The sequence below is a fragment of the Caloenas nicobarica genome, chromosome 10, assembly GCF_036013445.1.
Source record: "Caloenas nicobarica isolate bCalNic1 chromosome 10, bCalNic1.hap1, whole genome shotgun sequence".
In the NCBI taxonomy this organism is placed as follows: domain Eukaryota; kingdom Metazoa; phylum Chordata; class Aves; order Columbiformes; family Columbidae; genus Caloenas; species Caloenas nicobarica.
The window spans coordinates 4802238-4822449 of NC_088254.1; the positions used below are offsets into that span (position 1 = coordinate 4802238).

At 37.3% G+C, this 20212-nt stretch overlaps 1 protein-coding gene across 2 annotated transcripts in view; it reads right to left on the reverse strand.

Annotated features, from left to right (window-relative positions):
• The window catches only part of SCAPER (S-phase cyclin A associated protein in the ER), a 153578-nt gene that overhangs the window by 33470 nt on the left and 99896 nt on the right, over positions 1 to 20212 (reverse strand). For both annotated transcript variants that reach the window (XM_065641925.1, XM_065641923.1), the window contains exons 25-27: positions 13709 to 13832; positions 5385 to 5614; positions 1423 to 1578 (exon numbers count right to left, since the gene is read on the reverse strand). In XM_065641925.1, coding sequence (XP_065497997.1) covers positions 1423 to 1578; positions 5385 to 5614; positions 13709 to 13832 — 510 coding nt within the window. The remainder of the gene's footprint in view (positions 1 to 1422; positions 1579 to 5384; positions 5615 to 13708; positions 13833 to 20212) is intronic.

Genomic DNA, 20212 nt, shown 5'->3' on the forward strand with positions numbered 1-20212 from the left:
TGCATTCACTTTTAAAATGAGAGAGGGTTAAGGTGATGAAACACATTTACTTTAAAACTGCCCTTCTAAGCACCTACACCAAAGCTTTTGATCTAAAAGTGAAAGACAACAGTTTGGAAATCTCCAAGTTCATTCCTCTCATTTCTTTTCATGCTCAAATGAACAATCCAACCTGGAAATTGAGAACAATCAGTACCTTTGGATAAATTCCAAAGCGTTGCTGTTATATGCAGGTAGTAAGATCACACACTTCTTGGTGTAACTGCGAAGAAAAACGCTCAACCCACCAAAATCATTCTTCTGCTACAAAAGACAGATGTTTTTGAAGGAAGTACTTGCACAGTGCTGCATTATTTTGGGGTGCAAAGATCTCTATTATTTGGGTGGAGCATGTGCCTGCTTTAGAAATTGCAAATATTATATTACTCGGTCTTATAGCTAGAACTATTATTCCACTAAGAGAAGGGCGATTTTTTTTTTGGTATGTATTTGACTTTTGGCAGTACTCTCCTGGAATGTAAAATGCCAAGTTGGCAGCTTTCAGAAAGGGAAATTTCAGAAGTTGGGATGGTCTCTTTGGGCTCATATTTCTTGCAGCTCTTTTTCCATGTGCCTGTGTCCCTAGGTTAGCAGCAACAGCTCTTACCTACAGCTTTGTTTCTTATTTTATGTTTTTTCAAGTCTAGTTTTTCAACCTTAGCATCATTTTACCCTTCAGGAACCACTGTGAAGTTTTGTCAACCTGGTCTCTTCCTGAAACGTGTAACAGTCTAACGGTGGTAGCTTCTCGTATGTGCACCCCAAAGCTCTGAAATTTTGTCTCTCACAGTGTCAGGCTGTCCTATGCTGTACGTTATACAAGTCTGGATTTGCTGGCAGACACATCCCTCATGCTGACTCCCCACAATCCTGCCTAGGTTATGATAACAAACATTTTACATTAGAAAATTCCTTGACAAATGTAGTAATACTTTATCTTTATAGAAAATATCATTCCGTTACTAACAGTGGCATAACGAAGAATAGGAACTGAGTTCAGCTGCTCTAGAGACAAATCAATTAAGAGTTGATTTTAGCTGATAAGAAAATGCCTCTTGGAGTCCTCAGGACTGGACACTAAAAATTAGCAGTGATGAAACCCTCTCTGTAATGATGAGTAAAGGAGATAAAGTTTGTAATTCTGATAAATGACTTACAAGAATCAAGACTCAGTGCAGGTAACTAATTACAGTTCAATGATGAAAGAGTGAGCAGAGTAAATTTCCTGCACTGTCTCTTTACTGGTTATTACTGTGTGACTAAGAACAGCTCTGTTTAACAGCCCCCTCAGAACTTTTCCTTCCATGAACGCAGCGTTGGCACAGAGTCACAGTGGGTGCTGCCTGGGGAACAGGTTAGAGAAGACAGACCAAGTGCACCTACCTGCCACTGACGGCAAAACACAGCCGACACATTCCATGCAACACTGCTGTGGCATTTTGTAGAAAAGTTGCTATTTTGGGATTCTCATCCACAGGGCCTTGAACGGAGACGAAACAGCAACACAGCTTGTCTATCAGTCCTATGTTCACCACATAACTAGAAACAGAGGAAAAATTGTATTAAAAAATAGTCCCATGTTGGTTTTGGTAACTTTGAAAAGGAAGTAATTTCCACTTCTCTACTATCGAACCACACAAAATGCAGGTTGTGATTGCCTAGATACTCTTTCTGAAAGGGTTCAATAAAACAATTCAAATTACAATAACTTCAGATCCGGCTCTCCGTAACTATCAGTAGTCTTTGTTAAGAGATCTGTCTGCTGTAAGAGAATTTGTATTATACTGCACAAGAAAGATGAGTATAAATGTTTATTTTACCATACTCCTAGAAGGACAATGGAATTTTGCCATAGTTCAGTGATTTATAATAATCTTGATAACTCTGCAACAGCACAATTTCTTTTTAGCATGAAGAGATAAACTTTGTAGGACACACTAATTCAAGAAGACAATGATGTTACCCAGATAACGTTTTATTGCAATACATATAACTACTGTCCAGCTGTCATGGGTTGGTGGTTTGTTTTGGTGTTTTTATTATTATTTTTGTTTTCTTTTTCCTTTTCCAAAATATATGCAACAATTAAGAGACTAATAGAACACGCAGGTAACAACCTTCTACCATCAGTATGGAAGGAACAGGATCAGAAAGTCTCCTCAAGAGCCCAACCAAAACTCACCGCAGAGAAAACCATGCCAGTGACTGTGACTTTTTTTTTTTTTTAACTGAAAACTCCTCTTTTCTATTGTCAGAGTAGATCAGATCATCATTGCTGATCATCAGGTCACTACTGCTGAAGCTTCTTCTTTGAATTTCCAAATAGCTTGGAAACCTATGCCAAAAAATTTGCTGTTCGTCCTTGTACCAAGATCTGTCTGTCCACATCAGGTTCTCTCATACTTCTCTCATACTTTGAGCATTATCAACCCCACTTAAACTGCCACTTTGCTGATATCACCCAGCTTCACGTACTTTCCTTTTCCTACCACAAACATTCAGCTTCTCAGACTTTACTCAGTCTCAACTGTTCATTCTGCTGACTTACGTAAGATCAGCTTCCTTTGTGGAGACAAATACCCCACTGCAATCACCCCCTTCTTCGCTTTCCCCTCTGATTTTCTTCATATTTTCCTCCAGTCTTACCAAGTGGGAGAAACTTCTTGTTAGAAGAACTGCTGTTATGTCCTGTGCCTCCATCTGACTTAACAGACATGGGGAAGCGATTGCCATCACACACCACCAGCTGATTCACTTGTTTTTACACTGGTAGTTTACACTAAGCCATCCTCTTATTAACATTACTCCATTCTCTCAGCTGTTCTGTCTACTTGCTTGTCAAGTCTATTTGCTAGAGATCACCCCTTACAGTGTAGGCTCCTTCAGATGGGAACATCACTGCCTGTATTTTTCCATAATGTCAAGACCACTCTGATTTGACTAAGTATGTAACATTATTAAATAATATTGATTCTAGTAAATAAATAATACTGATTAAATAATGCTTGTCACAGAAGCTGTACAAGTATTTATTAAAAATAACTACTCCCTCACATGTCTTACAGTCTGATGTTGAAAAAACAAGGATTTTTAAGATTAGGGAAGAAAATCTGTCCACTTTTCAGACAGTGTTGTTGCTCCAAGACTAATCTCTCTTCAAGGCTAGAAGCTAGACTTTCTGCCAAAGTTTACCCTGATGACACAAAGCTTTTGGAAGCAATGAAAGTGATTAAGAATAAAAATACACTGGATATAAAGGAAGAAGTCTAACTGCACTATGGAAGATTTCTAAAGTACGGCAGTTAAAAACACTTAAAGATGCACAAAGGTTATTAATTGCACACTCGTTGCTCAGGTTTGTCTGTTCTGTTTTGCAACATGAAAGGTTACCAGCATTAGGTTTCTTGCAGATTTTGATCTAAGGAATCCACCTGATCATAGAGGTGATAAGCAAGCTCTCATTAGCAGAATAATTCCAGGAACAGAGCTGGGTGTTAGATATATCACAGTCACAGAGAAACGCTGAGTGCTAGAAATCTCTCTGAGAAATAGGAGGGAGAGGAAGAACTGAATAAAATAGAGCTTATACTGCTAGATGATGACTCAGAAAAAGGCACAATATTCTCTTTCTTTTTCCCTAAGAACATCTCTACAGTCTGCCTGACACCTGCAAAATGTGTTCATTGTCCACCTTCCTTTACACTCACACCTGGATGCAAAGCAGCTGCTCTTTTGGCAGAGAAGAAATGGATGAGAGTTTTCAGTCTGCTGGGGCTGTTCGTTAATGGCATCCGGAGACAAGGAGAAGACGCATGAAGCACTCCCCTCCATGAAGAATTGAGCCTCCAGACAAGCGGAATGTCAAAGCTCTTTAATCTACTGCCTCCATCTCCCGGGCTTTTCAACCATGGCAGCACAGTTCAAATGATCTGGATACCCTTTGGTACCCAGACAGTGTGTAGATAATTGTTTATGCATCAGGTCCAGCAGCCCCAAATAGAAAAAAAAAAATTTCAACTTCCCTCTTTCTTGTCTCATCTTCCTAAAACTCTCATTTAATCAACTCCCCAAGGACATATGATACAATGACCTGGAGGTGAAAGATTCTCATTAATAATAGAATTTGTCTGTTTTTGACTAGTTTAAAATGCCCTCTTCTCTTTTTTTCCTAATTGCACTATTACCTTGTCATCGTGCCTTTCATTCTCCATTTATAACCAGATCCCCTAAAGTGCCTCAGGTGAGGGACCTAGTTGGATTCTCGTGTATCTTCTTATCTGAAGGGTATGCCTGTGCTTGGCCTGGTCAGTGTCAGGTGTCTGTTCAGCACAAATATCAATAAGCAGACCTCCCACCCTCCCATTCATAAATGGGGAGAATACAACAGCCTGAAATTTCACACTCTTTCAAAACCTGTTTGGGGAGAAGGCGGGTTACAGGAGAACAATAAAGTTTTAGAGGTCACTGGTATCTATGACAACTATTTGCTTTGCTTTCCTCCTCCAGCTGTCTTTTTGGTATTCATCAGCATCATACCAGACTCGAAAAGTCTGAAGATTCTCACTGTGGCACATTTTCAGCAGCATATAACCAGAATTTCAGTTCTTCAGAGGGCTGAAGATGTATTGCTGACTATTTATATAATTTACTAGTGAAACTATACACTTTTAGCAAGGCTAATATGTTGTTCAATATATATTAGTTTTGTATGTATCAATATATATACTGATCATATATACATTAATATATTCAGGTTCAAGTGTTTTAATGAAAGAATTACAATGTTTCAAGTAAAAATGAGCAAAACTATGTATTCTCTTTACTTGACTGTTACGACTGAGTTATTTTGATTGAAATTTTGCTCAAGAAATATACTTCGAAAACTGCTACTAAAATACAGCTACATTATAAAAGTTGAAATCAAATTATAGAGATTATTAGGTAATCTTTATAGTAGGAAGTATATATTTTTACAGCACACTTATAGGAATGCACGTATGACTTGCAGGACCACATGGGCAATGGGCAGACACAGTAGGCATAGAGAATTGGGAGGAAATAATGAAAACAGGGAAGCTGAGTCCTAGATAATTAGGAGATGAAACTGATGGAAAGGATACAAAAAACCAAGTCCAAAATTAAAAGACACTTGGTTTTCTGTGTCTGCAGTTTTTTGAAGAACGTTTTCGTCTGAGAGCATAGCATTTCAATAGTTGTCTTGACTACACACCTGAACTACTCTTACTAAGTTAAGAGTTAAAGCAGTTTGTTCCTTTCTTAATTCATTGCCATTTTATTTCTCTGTAATAAAAAAGGTTTAGAGAAGTTTGATTTTTTTTTTTAACCTGATTAGGTCTTGGACTCTGCTGCTGAAAACTTCCATTTGTGAGGATTTACTCTTCACCTCCTGTAATATCTTGAGTGCAGTGGAGTGGTTGTTTCCATCCGGGAAGCTGGAGATTAGACATCTGAAAATCACAGCAGTTATCCTCAGAAGTCCTGTTGTTAAACCTTCAAATACCTGCTTATTTACACTTCTGCCTGAAGTAGCATTATGGTCATCTGGAACACTAACCTAAGGAAAGAGAAAAAAAAAAAAAGAAAAAACAACCCAAATTCAGTAAAAATAATCAAAATTTACAGAGGAAACTTAGAAAGTTGCGTATGAGTACACCACAAGTAATAGTAAAGTAATATAATCTAGCTGTGCTGATGGCCATTAAAGTATTTCACATACAAGAAAAGGTCTCATGCAGATAATATGAGCTAAAACAGAATAAATCAAGTCAAAACAGAGTTTAAGGTATGAGAACTGAAGGAAGTCTTACAGCAGCAGAGTATTTCATTAGTATGATTGTGGTTTTCTTATGCATACATAGGATATTTGACGAGTCACTGGCAAAACAAAAATTTTTTTAAACTTGACTGCAAATAAACAAACTATTGAGATGGTTCATTTTGACCGCTACACTGGTGTTACCACAAAGATATATTAAATGTCTAGGATACACAAAGTGTTCAGTAATACAGAGGGCAGACAGCTATTTCTGTGGAAGGAGCAGCATTTTGTTTATGGTAATTCCCTATGTGACTTTGAAAAAACACAACGTACCATCAAGAAGGCTACTCAACAGTTTCAGCCCTAAATAAACACCTCTACAAAAGTGAGTATTTTGAAAGGTAAAAGGTCTTGTGACACAGCATGTACAACTGTGGCTCCTCACAGAAAAAGACAATACACTTTGCAGGCAATAGGAATGATCTTTGCAATGAGATCTAATCCCCAACGGACCTCCTGCTTCATAGCAAAAACCCCCCAAAATTACCAAAATATTATCCTGAAGTAAGTGTGAAGTGGTTCCCCTTCACACCTGAAAAAGCCTGCAAGAGAATTCTCTTCCTAGTAAGTGTCAGGATTTACTACTCAGCAGTTTACTACTAAAGCTCACCCGAAGTGGCTCAGTATTTCAAAGAGGTAAGTACTCCTCAAAGGCAAGAAGACCCTCAAGGCAAGGCTCCAGATCTTTCTTTGATTCACATTTCTCTTACCTAATTTTTTCTTTTTAAAGAATGAACTGCTAAATCTTCCAAAGTCTACAAAAAATGAAGAGAGTCCTGATTTTGTAAGAAATTGAAGGCAGTTCAAGTAGAAATCGCTGCCAGGGAGACATACAGAAAACCCCCCTATCCTGACCAAATTTGATGAGAAGAATCCAACCCCCTGCCCCTCTCCCAACAAACAAACACCACATTAATTTTTTAAAAAAGCAACTAAGGAACTATTCTGAGAAGACAGAAAAACTGCACAAATTCTGGGGCACAATCTGACACACAGGAACATCACAAAGGACAACACACTTTTATGGATACTTTCATATTTTAACTATAAAGGACAGCAGGAAAAATATGTCCCATGAATAAGGCCTGAACATCTCCATATAAAACATCACCTGATGACGACTGCACTTGTCCATCAGATGTCAGTCACTTGTCAAGCATGTCAGAAGCACAACATGCAGTTCTCTCTGAACAGACCTCACAGGAACGGAATCTGATTGTTCTAAATCATTAAACTAGAGCCCACTCCTGAAAAAGGCAGTGAAGTTGAGCTGCACAACATGTAAACCTGAAGACAAACCTCTATGCAGGATACAGATCTGGAAGGAAATCTCCATTCTCATGGAGAATTTAAGTTTTTGTGGGGTTTTTAAATTTATTTTTTCATTTCTGCAGTCCAAGATAACTTAAACCAGCTGACATTCTGCTCTATTATCATCAAGCAGCAAGTGAAGGGTGTGTGGAAGCCCGGCAGTTTTGCAGGCAGAATCCTGGGAGCACAAACGCATGAATGGAGACGGGGCTCCTGGGTGTGTTCACCGTACCCAACGCTGTTGGACTCCACGGACCCACAGACCTCTGCGGAGACACCTTTCTGAGACAGCCTGAGGGTCCCACACGGCAATTAGTGATCAATATTAGCTGAAATTTAATTTTCGTTCCAGGTTAAAATCATTTACACTTGGTATGCGCAAGTGAGGTCACAGAAAATCAACAGAAAATCACAGAAAATCATTCCTCCCTGTATAGGTATCAGGAGAGATTTGGTAACACTTGGTGACAAAGAAGAACATGCACATTTCTTTATTATTCATCAGCTCTGAGCCTTGTGTTGGTACTTAAAACTCATTGTAATAGTCTGTTTCTGGTGACGAGCCAAGTGAGCAAGTGAGAAGTCTTTAGCTGCTTATTCAAGTTCAATAGGAAAAATAATATTATGTTGCTCCAGTAACTTCTGTTGACTAAAATAATTCATGCTTAATGATTCTAATTGCCTACTGAAACAGATGGATTAAGCTTTGCAACATATTCATCAATTTAAACGTAGCAACTTTGTACTAGGAATACCAACTTTAAAAAATGCTACTCACCACTTTTTCACTTAAGATAAGAAATTACATAAAACTTATTTCTTAAAAGTTTTAATGATATTTCGCAGTAGAGCCTTCCATTTGCTGTAATGAACAGTACTATAAACAGATGTCTATTTTTGTCTTCTAGTTGAATGTACATTTGAGAACTATATTTTCTAAGTATACAGCCCTCAGATACACAAATTCGTGCTCTAATATAAAACCGTTCTTCCTAATTTGTAAGATAACTAGATCTGGCACTCCTAATACAATCATTTATTCCAGAGCTGGTTTTTCACATTTGAGTTTTGGGGAAAGTGTGTGTGTGTGTGTGTGTATTAAGTGAGAACAAATGTGGGTTTTATACTGTGTGTCAAAGAGGAGACAGAAGGCAATACAGTTTTACAGAAAATGGGAAAACTTGAACTTAATTCCTACCTTTAATATTTTCCCTTTATATGAACTTAAACGAGTGACAAAAGATCAGCTCTTTTACTGAAGAAGTAATTAATGAGATAGTGTGAAAATGTGTTGAGATTTATGTTCAAAATTAATTGGGGTGCTTCCAAAAGTGATGTATTGCTTCGCTTGTTGATTATTATATCAAGCAAGGGGGTAGGAAATCTTAAGATTTAATAGTGTAATTATGAAAGCTTTCAAGCTCTGGTTTCTTTGTGTTGATTACACAAGGAGTTAATGATATTCAGAGAAACTGTGGTTGTTGAACATGGGCTTTGGATGAGTAAATGTTAAAACATTCCACATTTTTATTTCTGAGGTTTAACGGGTTTAGCAATTTAACTGATGCAAATCTACAGGTACAATTACACACTAAAACTGATTTGTCAAGCAACTGGTACAAAATACTTTTAAATCACAACGGAAAATCAGGAAAAATGTATCTATTGTTATTTGACACATCAAACATCTCAATGCTACTTCAGCATTTATGGTGCCTGCCTGTGCTGGGCCCAATCAAGACATCACTTTCTTTAAATCGGTTTGTGAAGCAGAACGCTCTGATGACCAGATTCTCAGCTCTGGTAGCATCTCCATACAACTGCTAAGCCATCCAGCAGAGAATTCCCCATGTGTAGGGATTCCCTTGCTTGTGCAGAGCTGCTGTATGTATCTAGGACGTAACCCTGCAAGATGCTAAACAATATGGCCCCAATCCAGTAAAACACTTAGGCATACATTTAATATAGCTGAAAATGTTACTCCATTCTGACTCATGTCACCAAATGTACCTCTGCATATCAGAGCACTTTTTTTGTGGTGCTAACCAAAAAAAAAATACAGTTTCCAGTTAGCAAAGTAGAGCTCTTCCACTGAAAATTCATTTATGTCTTTATTTGTCTCATAAAAAGCATAATCCTTCACAGTCATGAAGAATTTTAAATATAGAGCTCCTAAACCTAAATGGAAAGTCTTCAAACCTTTCGAAGAACCCAGTTTCTGTTCATTTGGTCACTTACGTTACATCTTTCTCCCATTAACAGCGGTGACTTTGTGCTTTTTGCACGTATCAGTCAATTGGCTTGCCTCAAAAACACTCTGGAAAACATATACTTTCAGAATAGTATCTATAGGATGTCAGACTTTCTGTGTAGTAACCGGTGAACTAGAGAAATGGAAATGGCCCAGAAGTCTAAGGGCTTAAGGTGGTGGAGATGAAGGTTCCACTTTTAAAACTGCCTACCCCTAAATACTTTAATATGTCACAATTTCTCCTGTCCTGGCCCTATTTTCAAGATTAGGTACAGGATTAACGTACTGGCTTCCTACTGAAGCAAATAAACAAAATGTAAGTTTTTGGCGTTTTAGAAGTTACGTTATTAAAAAGAAAGAAAAAGACGTGAAGTTTCTGTGCTTTTTCCCACTGCCAACACTGGCTGGATTGCACAAGAAATGACCCCATCCACAGAGCTGCCATCTAACCCAGATACTTTTTCGGCGACCTTGGTGCTTCCAGGTGCCGGTCCTCAAGTCTCCAACTAGAAGCGAAACCAGAGGGAGAGAAGAGTTTTCAGATCGTAGTGACCTGGAAGGTAGAAACTGCCCCCAGGGTCTCGTGATGGGGGGCCAGGAGTCCCGTCAGTGCCACAGCGGCCGAACGGCACGGGGACAGACTGGAACTGCAAATGGACTGAGAAGCACGGACGTGCCTGAGATTTTACAACGCTTGTAATAATGTGCACACATAGTGCAAACAAAATGAAGCCGCCTTACTAGTTGGAGTATGGAAGATTCAAAAAGTGACCACAAATGGTGCAGAAACTGGCAGCCGGGGTGGGATGCGCACTGTCATTTTGAAGGACCCAAACTAAATGGCAGCACGTTCCAGTGAAGAAATGATGGAGAAAGCTTACTTCACTGTGACTAGATAGCCAGATTAACTTAAACCCCATCAAAGTGATTGTGCTTCATGAATAAAATTTCATAGGCCATTTACCAACAATACAGGCCATATTTAAGCACTGTATTTCAGAGAAGGGAAATGTAACAAGCAACTCACTCTTGATCTCTACAGTTGTTTATCTCTATTTACATTGCAATGTTCTTTTCACATGTTTTTATGTTCATTAATGATGTTTTATCTAGAATTTTCAGATATTATGCCTTTAGAGATTGCCTTAAAAAAATAACAGTTATGCAATTTGAAATTTTCAAAATTTCAACCACAGCTATAAACAACATCCAGCTCTGGAAAGTCAGACTGCTGGAGAAAGACCAACAATAATCTGATTCTAGCCTTTAGCAATTAATCTTAAACAGAAAAAAAACAGTCTAAAAATTTTATTGCATGTGCAGGATATTAGCAACAATGCACATGAATGAAGTGCATGGCAGTTGACTGTCTTAAGCTAGTCATCTGCAATTCTGTGACTATGTAGTATGCAATTCAAAAATGAAGAAAGAATGTATGTAATTTTGCATATTAATGCAAAAATAGAAATATAACAATAAAAATGTCTCAATTTCTAATTCTTAATGGGTATTGATTTGCATTATGCTTTAACTGGTAACAGTGGGCATACTATGATGGAAAAGGTCTGAGTGAACAAAGAAAATCTGCTAAGAATTTTTACTGGACAAGGCAATCTTGTCCAGTTTGTGATTCTCTAAAGCTTTTGGAAGTTGCCCTTTGATCTACCTGAGAACACATGGTTAGAAAACAAACTGTCATCATTTTCTTATCATGAAATCAGAAAAGGACAGATATCCAAAAAAACCCAGAGAACCCCAACCTATCACTAGACAGATAAAATTATTTACAAATGCAGACACAGGTATGTATGGTTTATATATATGGCTTTGTCAGATATCTTAATGGGAAAGTAGACGATAGTGGTCATTTAATTAAAAAAAATATCCCCAAATAAAAAGACTATCCTTACATGCTTACAGCTCCATGTAATTATTTGTTTCTCTCAATGTGAAACCTTCCAAAATACACAATTAGAAAAGTTCTCATTATTTTGCGACTATCTTCTAGGTACAGGAGACAGAGAAGAGCAGAGACAGCTGTCTGTACATAGATGAAGCTACAACTCGAGCATAAGACTTCTGTGAATGTAGGGGGGAAGGTTTGACCCATGAAGCACTGAAATCAGGAGACACAGCACTAACGACCTCAGGAGACAGCGACGCGGGCACGACCTCAGCTAAGGAGGCCACGAAAGGTAAAACGGTAAGTAAAGTCTACAGAAGGTGTCCTACCAGGCTGTTTAGGATTGAGATAAAGGGAGGTCTAAACACAACACTTCTAACAATCAAGTTGGGCAGGCTGGACGTCACAAAAAAATAAGAAATACACTCCATTTGTTATTCTACCATCTCCCATCAGCACCCAAGCTTTCATTGGTGAAAAAAATATGGTTTTTATTTTGTAATTCTTCAAGTAATATTTTGAGGAGAAAAATGTTACACCTGTGTAAGGAAAAATGGACATTTTGTCACCAATAAGTGACTTCTCAATTTTATTCTTTAATATACGCAGCCCTGAGTTTTAGCAAAAGTGAAGGTGACACTGCTTTTGATTAACAAAACCAAAACTGGTTGGAAACTGGTTGGAAATAAGTTTTGTACTCACAGTATCCAAAAATATATTTAAAGGTTTCTCAAAACTGGATTCTTTCTGTTTCTGTATTCAGCAAATACTGGCAAACTTGTTCAACAATTTGTTAAAACCTTGTGTTTTATTTATTCATTCATATGTTCTCATTTATGACTCCTGGTATTACTTGGGGTTTATTTTCCAACAGTAAGTGGAAATACACACAACACAGCCAAAGGCAGCACCACACAGCTCACCAAACCAGGAATACTGGAGGCAGCCGAATCCTTTGGAGGAGGTGTCTTTGAATATTTTAGTATTCAGAACTTGGTCCAATTTCAAAAAGTGCTCTCCATTTGTCCATTTATTTTTTGTGAAAAATTCGAACGATCTGATTTATTATATTTTCAAGAGAGAAAAATCAGGGTTAGAAAAGCAGCACTGTATTTATTTTTTTGTACTTAAATATGTACTTCATGGAAATACGAAGATATCCTAGTTTAAGGGCCAGTTTTGCCTGAACAGAACATAAGGGACTTTATGCATAGGAAAGAAAAGTCCACTGTGGATCACGGGAAACATTAAGCTTTAATTACAGTTTTGCTGCAATTGAAGGGTAGTATTTGGCAACAGACTGAAAACAGCTCTGAGCACAGTAAATTTTTCTTATGCACTATCTCTGATCTCTAGGTGGCCAACATTTCCTAAGAAACACCCTCTGTATTTCTTCGGGAAGAGCGCGGGTCGTTGGCACAGCGCTACACTGCGAAAAGGGAAGGTGTTTGGCACCAGAATGAATCTCATCACGTGTGAAGCGCTGGCGGATTTCACCTCCCCTGTAATGCTGCTCGAAGCCCGTGCTCGGGCGAGCTCTGCGGAGCCAGCACAACACACCCACCTCCACTGAGGGGATTGGAAATCCAATACCTGGAATCCTCTTGGAAAGGTCTGGTGAAGAATGATGAGCTGGCAGCTGCCGAGAGGAGAATGCGCAGGTTGCATTCGAGTTTTCTTTGTGTCAAGGACCTCCGGACTATCTTTTTAAAGTGTTCATCAACAGTCCTATGGCATGTTGGTTCTAACAGCGTCACTTAAATTATTTAAAGTATGTACATAACTTTTCAATTAACGAACTGCTTGGCTCATGAAAATACATACACACAATTTATAAGTAGAAAACCAAGACTAAATATCTTATGATGAGCAGGTCACTATGAATTAAAAATGAGTTTTCAAATAAAATATTTAATGACATTTCAAATTAAATGAAACATTGGAAAATTAAAACTTTCACAGCGAAAGAGTCCTGCTATTTAAGCACTTCAGCAAATCAAACTACAGCAACATATTGACCTGACTTATATTCCTGATATTGAAACACATAAGAACCAAGCACATATGGACAACTTTTAACATTCTATGCTTTAAATATTACTCTAGGGTAAATGAAAGAAGAAAACCTCAGAAACATTAAAGATAGAACACTGTCCACTCACTAGAATTCCTGATACATAAGCTTTTGCAGAACTTACTAATATACAAGTATACTAGATACAGTTACCAAATACGTGCAAGAAAATAATCTTATTATTTTGAGCCTTTATTCTCATATATCTCCTGCTGTTCTTATGCTCTAACTACTCTAATATGTTCGTGGAGCACACAAAAAATTTTAAATTAAAATAGGTATTTTACGTACCGCAAACTGGTGTATCAACAGGTCCATTAGAAAAGTGATCTTATTACTAAAAAGAACGTAAGTGCTATTTTCTGCACAATTACTGCAGGTGAGGCTGTAAACATTTAATGCATTGCAGAGTGACCTAAAAAATCAAAAGGAAAAATAAGAATGTTACTTTTTTTCCACAGGAAACTAAAAGCAAACAAATGGAAGTACATCACAAAACCACTTTTCAGCAATTCACCTTTGTTTTCTTAAACTTGGGATTCCAAAGAGAACTACAATGAAATCAATTAAATAATTAGTAACTTCAAAACAGTAAAGCCATGCTTATCAGAAGCCATGGACTATACAGCTATAGTTCTCTTCCATATTCAAAACACGGTTTACATCTAAATAACATACACTAGTATATGCAACTTCGAGAAGTCTGAGCTTTCCTTGTGATATGTGATATTAAAGGTATTTTCACATGCATATATATGTATTCTCAGTAAATGCATACATGGATTCTTAGTAAAAATCTAATATAAATTATGGGTGTACTAGAAAGGCATAACAAAACTTACAAAGAATATCAGCTAATTTGACATGTAGTATTATTTTCTAGTGGCTTATAGTTACATCACACAAGTAATTAGAGTAGAATGTCCCTTTCCTAGCACAACTTCTGAGAAAAAATGCATGAAGTAATTCACGGTATGCCGGGAGCAGCTGTAGAGAGAGACTAATGTGCAGCACCTGTGAACTCACACAAGGCAGAGAGAGAATTGAGTCATTTGTACTGAGCAAACAAAACTGAGCAGGTGAAATTCCTGCCCCAAAACTTCTACTGACACATTGTGAAGCAGTACTGTACAGAGCCTTTAAATGGCAGTGTATGTAACTACAACAGCATCAACCAACCTACAGCTGTGGCTGCTGGGAAGAGGTGACAGGTTTAACAGAAAATCATAAACACAACGAGTCACAGAGAGCTCCAGATGTACGAAACATGCCCAGTTATTCTTTGAATCATGAGCAGTAATTTCCACCTGCTCCAATTAAAGCGTTCTTCTCAAAACAGGATTTGCAGGGAAGCTGGGACCAGTCCTATGAAATATACTCACAAAGAAGATAAATCTGATCACAGGTAATACTGTGTCAGAATAAACACAAAATCCATTTCTTGAACTTCGCTTACTACAAAAGCTATGCTGTTACTATATAAATATGCAAACACACACAACACAAATGCACCATCAATATATACAATAATAAATAAAGATGGCTAGAAATTCAAGTTGTTTGTCTAAAGTAAACCAAAAGGAAAAGAACTTTTACTTTGTTGGGGTTATTTAACATGTGGAAAAAAGTGACTAAGTTCAAATAAGCTCCACAGAAGAAAAGAAATTGTGAGCACTGCCGAAAGGTCCCACAAAAGCTGGACTGCAAGAAACAAGTTATCATACAGAAATCATGAAAGCTGGTATTTAACATAACAAACTGCCGACTAATTCAACATACTTATAAAGAGAGAGCTGAGTTTTACGCTTTATTTTTCTCCTAAAACATTTTTTGAAACAGCAGTTCTCCACACAATCAGGAAGGGCACCGCGCTGATGGCCGTGTCCATTGCTGCGCCAGCTGATCACCCTGCGTGGCTGCCCAGAGTTGAAATGGAAGTACCTTATATACATACATTGTATTTCTCAAGCCAAGAAAAGCTGGACATGCTCAGAGGCCAGAAAATTCACAGAAACTTTTTTTTTTCAGTTGTATTTATGGATCATCTCTTCTGCAGCAGAAGAAAGAATTTTGAATTTAAAAAAGAAGCGTTATCTTGCTTGGTTGGATGTGTATGAACATAAAGAACATTTATACCTTTCCTTTGTTAATATTCTGAGTGTCATCATATTACCAGTTATGTTAATTTCATAGTACTGATAATTAATTTTACTCTACTACCTAATTAAATCAGTTTCAATCTGCAGTTCACATGATACGAAGCCAATATTAAAGCATTATTTATTACTCAAAGGCACCTATTTCACCTAATTTTTACCCAACAAGGATAACACCTACACAAAATTCCAGTAGCATGCTTCACGTGCATTTTTCATAACCTGCCTTGCAACAGGATTCTCTTTCCCTATCCTGACTAGATAAAGGTATTTATTTCACTTTCCTCGGTAATGCTGAAAAAATTTTTCATTAGGCACCTACTTTTACTTTTCATAGAAGATTATTTCCCTGTGTATACAGGGAGATATGAAACTAGATTGGTAGTTTCTATTTTCAGTTGAGCAGCAAATGCTTTAAATCAGCACCTGTCATTTTATCAGCTATGCCAAACTAAAGATCAATTCTATTTAAATATAAACATTATAATTTACCCAAAGTGTCAAACATGAACTTGGTAGGTTAACTTACAATTTGACAGCATTTCAGAGTTTCCGAGGTGATTTAGTTAATTCAGGGCAATAACGGGTTTTGATATATGGGATTTTATAATTGCCAAGAGGATCATTTATTTTACATTTGAAAACACAAAAACTTCCCACTTTATATATAGAGCAAATCCTACTGTAATAATGCATCATGCTTTCGTATTTCCCAACTGAATCTCATGTCAGAAAAAGTACTTGCATTTTCAGAGACTCAAATAATGTATTTGAAAAGGTGGTGTATGCAAATGGATGTCAAATGAATTTTTCACAACAATAAAGAGGGTTCTCTTAATTGATAACACGAGCTTGCTAACTACGGTTCGTCTAAGCACATTCTAATCACAGGACGCTCTGAACTATGATTCAGTTCCACAATTTTTTTTCTAATTCGAAATTGGAAGTGTCAGCACAGTCCCCAGGTGGTTCGCAGTGTTAAATGGCAGATTAAAGACAGCACAACTAATTTCTTTACTTTAATCTTATTAAGGGAACAACAGCTGTCAACTGTCACCATTTCTGCACAAGGCCTCTGAGACAAGTGCAGTGCTGTGAATGTCAAGCCAGAACTTTATTTAATCACCAGCTAAACTCTCTGGGATGGAAAAAAAAATATTTCTTCTTATTTGTTTCCTCTGTTGAAAGCCCTAACTGCTCTTAATTCCAGAACTTTTATCTCAAGAGATATCGAAATCAGCTGAAATAGTGAAGTACGAGCCTCACATAAAGCTGCTGTTTATTGATTACTGATGTTGTTCTAAACTTTGTATCACAGCCACAAATCAGCTTTAAAGCTACGTTAGACAGCATGTATACTCCAACCACATAAGAAGTCTACCCTCTGATGTAAGGCTTTCCTCTAGAGTAAATCCAATTAGAAAAACACTCATGATGGAATACAAACTTGGATCCAAAAAAGAAATCTGTCTTTAAACTAGACAAAAATATGCATCTGTATGGTATATTTATTTTACATGAGTACAAAGAAAGAGGAAGAGGATTCATTTTAATCAACTTGTTCAAGCTAGATCTCAACAGTTTATATGGATGTACGTGATTTTCTTTTGTGCTAGAACATCTTCATTTTCCTCCACGTGCCCAATATAAACAAGTTGACAAACTATAACTTTTATTCAAAATACTGAGGCAGCAACAGTATCCAACCACACAAAACTACCATAGTGCACCAGGGCTATGTAGGCAAGAACTCACAACTTCTGCTTTATTAAAAAAAGCATCATCAACATATAATAATTAACCTGCTTCAAGTGTCAATCTTTTTCACATTACTTTCAACTTCTGAAGTTTATACATGCATATACTTTGACTATCAATGAAGAAAACAACCCAAAAGCTCAATTTGGCAGTGAAATACTACAAAATAATACAAAACTAAACATTATCAAATTTAGGTTGTGTTAATTCAGTAAGCGGTTAATTCAACAGCTCATTTCTAACCAGTCTGACTGTTATGCAGCATTCTGATGGGAAAAGAACGTGATCAATATTTAAAAGCTGAGCTGGGGAGCAGGAGGTGAGCTATTACTGAAAAAAAGTGCACAGCATGGCTGGAGAGTGGAACACTTAAGAACCAGCAAGGTAAGAATATGGATTGAAACAACAACAAAACCACCTGATTCTAAGGTTAAAATATCAATTTTAACTTGTTAAGACTATACAGGACTTTACACTTCACTCACATGGCCTATTACACCATCAGGAACCCTCAAAGATTCACAATGAATTACTATTTTGTCTGTACTTTACATTATTTAAGGATGTCCAATTAAAAAAAAGGGTTCCAGCTGAAGTCGAGTCACAACTAATAGAGATGACAAAACTCGGCAGCAATTCTCCTTCAAGACACTTCCAAAACCATATCAGAATTTCATTCTGAAATGTTACTGTACTTATGACTAAGCTATTGCACGACAAGTGACAATCAAACAATTAATTTACCCCAACATTTAGAGGTGTGATAGAATGTCAAAGTCTTCTACAGAAATTCTGCTGTCCCTGGCTTATCAGTTGTTTCACTGTGAGATCCGACTCTCAATCCAAAAGTGTCCTGACAGTTCACACAGCTCCTTTCAACAACCAAACTTGTTCCTGTATCGCACAGGAAGGCAACATTGCTTTATTCTGGAGCTGAGGGCTAGAAATCCAGCTCTGAGCCAGACAGCAAGACGACATCATGGAAAGGGAAAGATGCTGCAGGTTTCAGATACTGAACTTGTACAGTGCTGATTCTCTTTAGAGTAGCTTTATGTCCTTGTACCAAGTGCTAGTTCTCAATGAACATTACTCCAGAGGGAATAACCTTACCAGAAAATAGGAAAGCTTGTTTTGCACTTCATGTAAAAAACCTCACGAACAATCCTATAGAACTGCACGAACAGTAACAGCGCAGCTTAAGAAATGTATGCTCATAAAACCAAGTAACAATTACAAAGAACAAGCTATAAAACCAGTTCTTAGCTCAAAACAGTTCTTACTGAAAAAGTAATTTGTACCAATGCCATCCACAATATTATGTGGGCACTATTTTCTGCTTTTTATGTATCTAATTATGGTTCAAGCTTTCTTATCCTGATAATATTTGCTTTAAATAAATGATGCAAGAAATTGTATGAATGGAGAAGATACATCATAATAAAACCTACTTCAATCATGTCTTAACTTGTAACAAAAGTCCTCCTTTGTTCCTCACACAACTACTGCTAATTTCTATTTAAAAATGCTGGCCACCCACGGAACTACAAGTATTTCACAAATGGTAATTAAACAAATCCTATAAACCTCATTTGTTAGCAGATTTGTTACAATTTTCAAGGCCAGTAACATGTCATGGCATGAAGGGGCTAAATGAGTTGTCCGTAGCAAATATGTGAGGCAGTGCAGGGGATCAGACTCATCTTCTGGTCTTGATCTTAAGTCATTGAATTGTTTTGCTGTGCAGCTCCCATTTGCCTTTCAGCAGAAGTGTAAGAAAAATACCATAAGACTCTGAAAGCTCTTGAAATTCTGCGGAATATGTCCTATTTTGTGGAGAACTGAACAAATTCAGGAAAATTACAAAATGCTACTTTAAGAAATAACGCAGTTGGACGCTAATTTGTATGTCAACACCAGCCATAAAACTTACTGTAATCCACTGCTTTCCCTTTTCCTTTTTCAGTGATTTATTTGAAGGGAAGAAGAATTGCCCCAACACCAAATGTATCATCTGTCTCATAAATGTCACATCTTTTTCACAGCATTTGCTGTCCTGCTGGTCTAACTACCAATCTAGACACTAATACGAAACAACAGGCATATTGTCAAATCTTCTGATAATAAAGCTTTATCTTGTAGACATGGGATTAAAGTTCTGAGCTGCACCATACTGCCAGGATTTTGGAGAAAGAGAGATGTAGATAATAGCCCACGTAATCTCCTCACCTACTTGTAAACAGCTTATCCTCGTCACAAAACAACAGACAAATTCCCAATTTAATATGAGTACAAATGGTTAAACATTGCAAGAGCACACAAACAATCTTAGGTATAGTAGTGTCCTTTAGCAAAGCATATTTGGCTAGGGGAAGACTGGAGGGCAATTAATGAAAGGTCTTAACTTATTTTCACAGGCCTCTGCTTTGTCTTTGAACAGAGAAAACTGCTGCTTTGCTAGATTCAAAGTTTAAGAAGTCAGGATGTGACATATATATATTTGCACAAAAGAAAGAAAAATAATTTCAAACTCATCTGAAAGATTAAATGAGGAAAAATGTGATACAAATTTTCTTCCTCATTTAAAGAATGGAATATATTCTATGATTATCCTTTGGTTTTGAAACTCGCTCAAACATTCTGTATTTAAAGCAACACATTTGAAGAATTTCTGAAATACTTTCAGTGAGATCACAGTAATGCGCCTTAACATGGTTTCTCTTAACCAGCCACGTTTGTGCCTGTTTCAAACTGCTCAAAGTCCCACCCTCTGGAACTACTGCTCGCTCTCGACAGTTGAATTGCAGATTCTGCACAAAATATGTTCTTCTCTATCAGAAAGAAGACCCCAGAAATACCCAGACAGAAGGGTCTGCATCACATG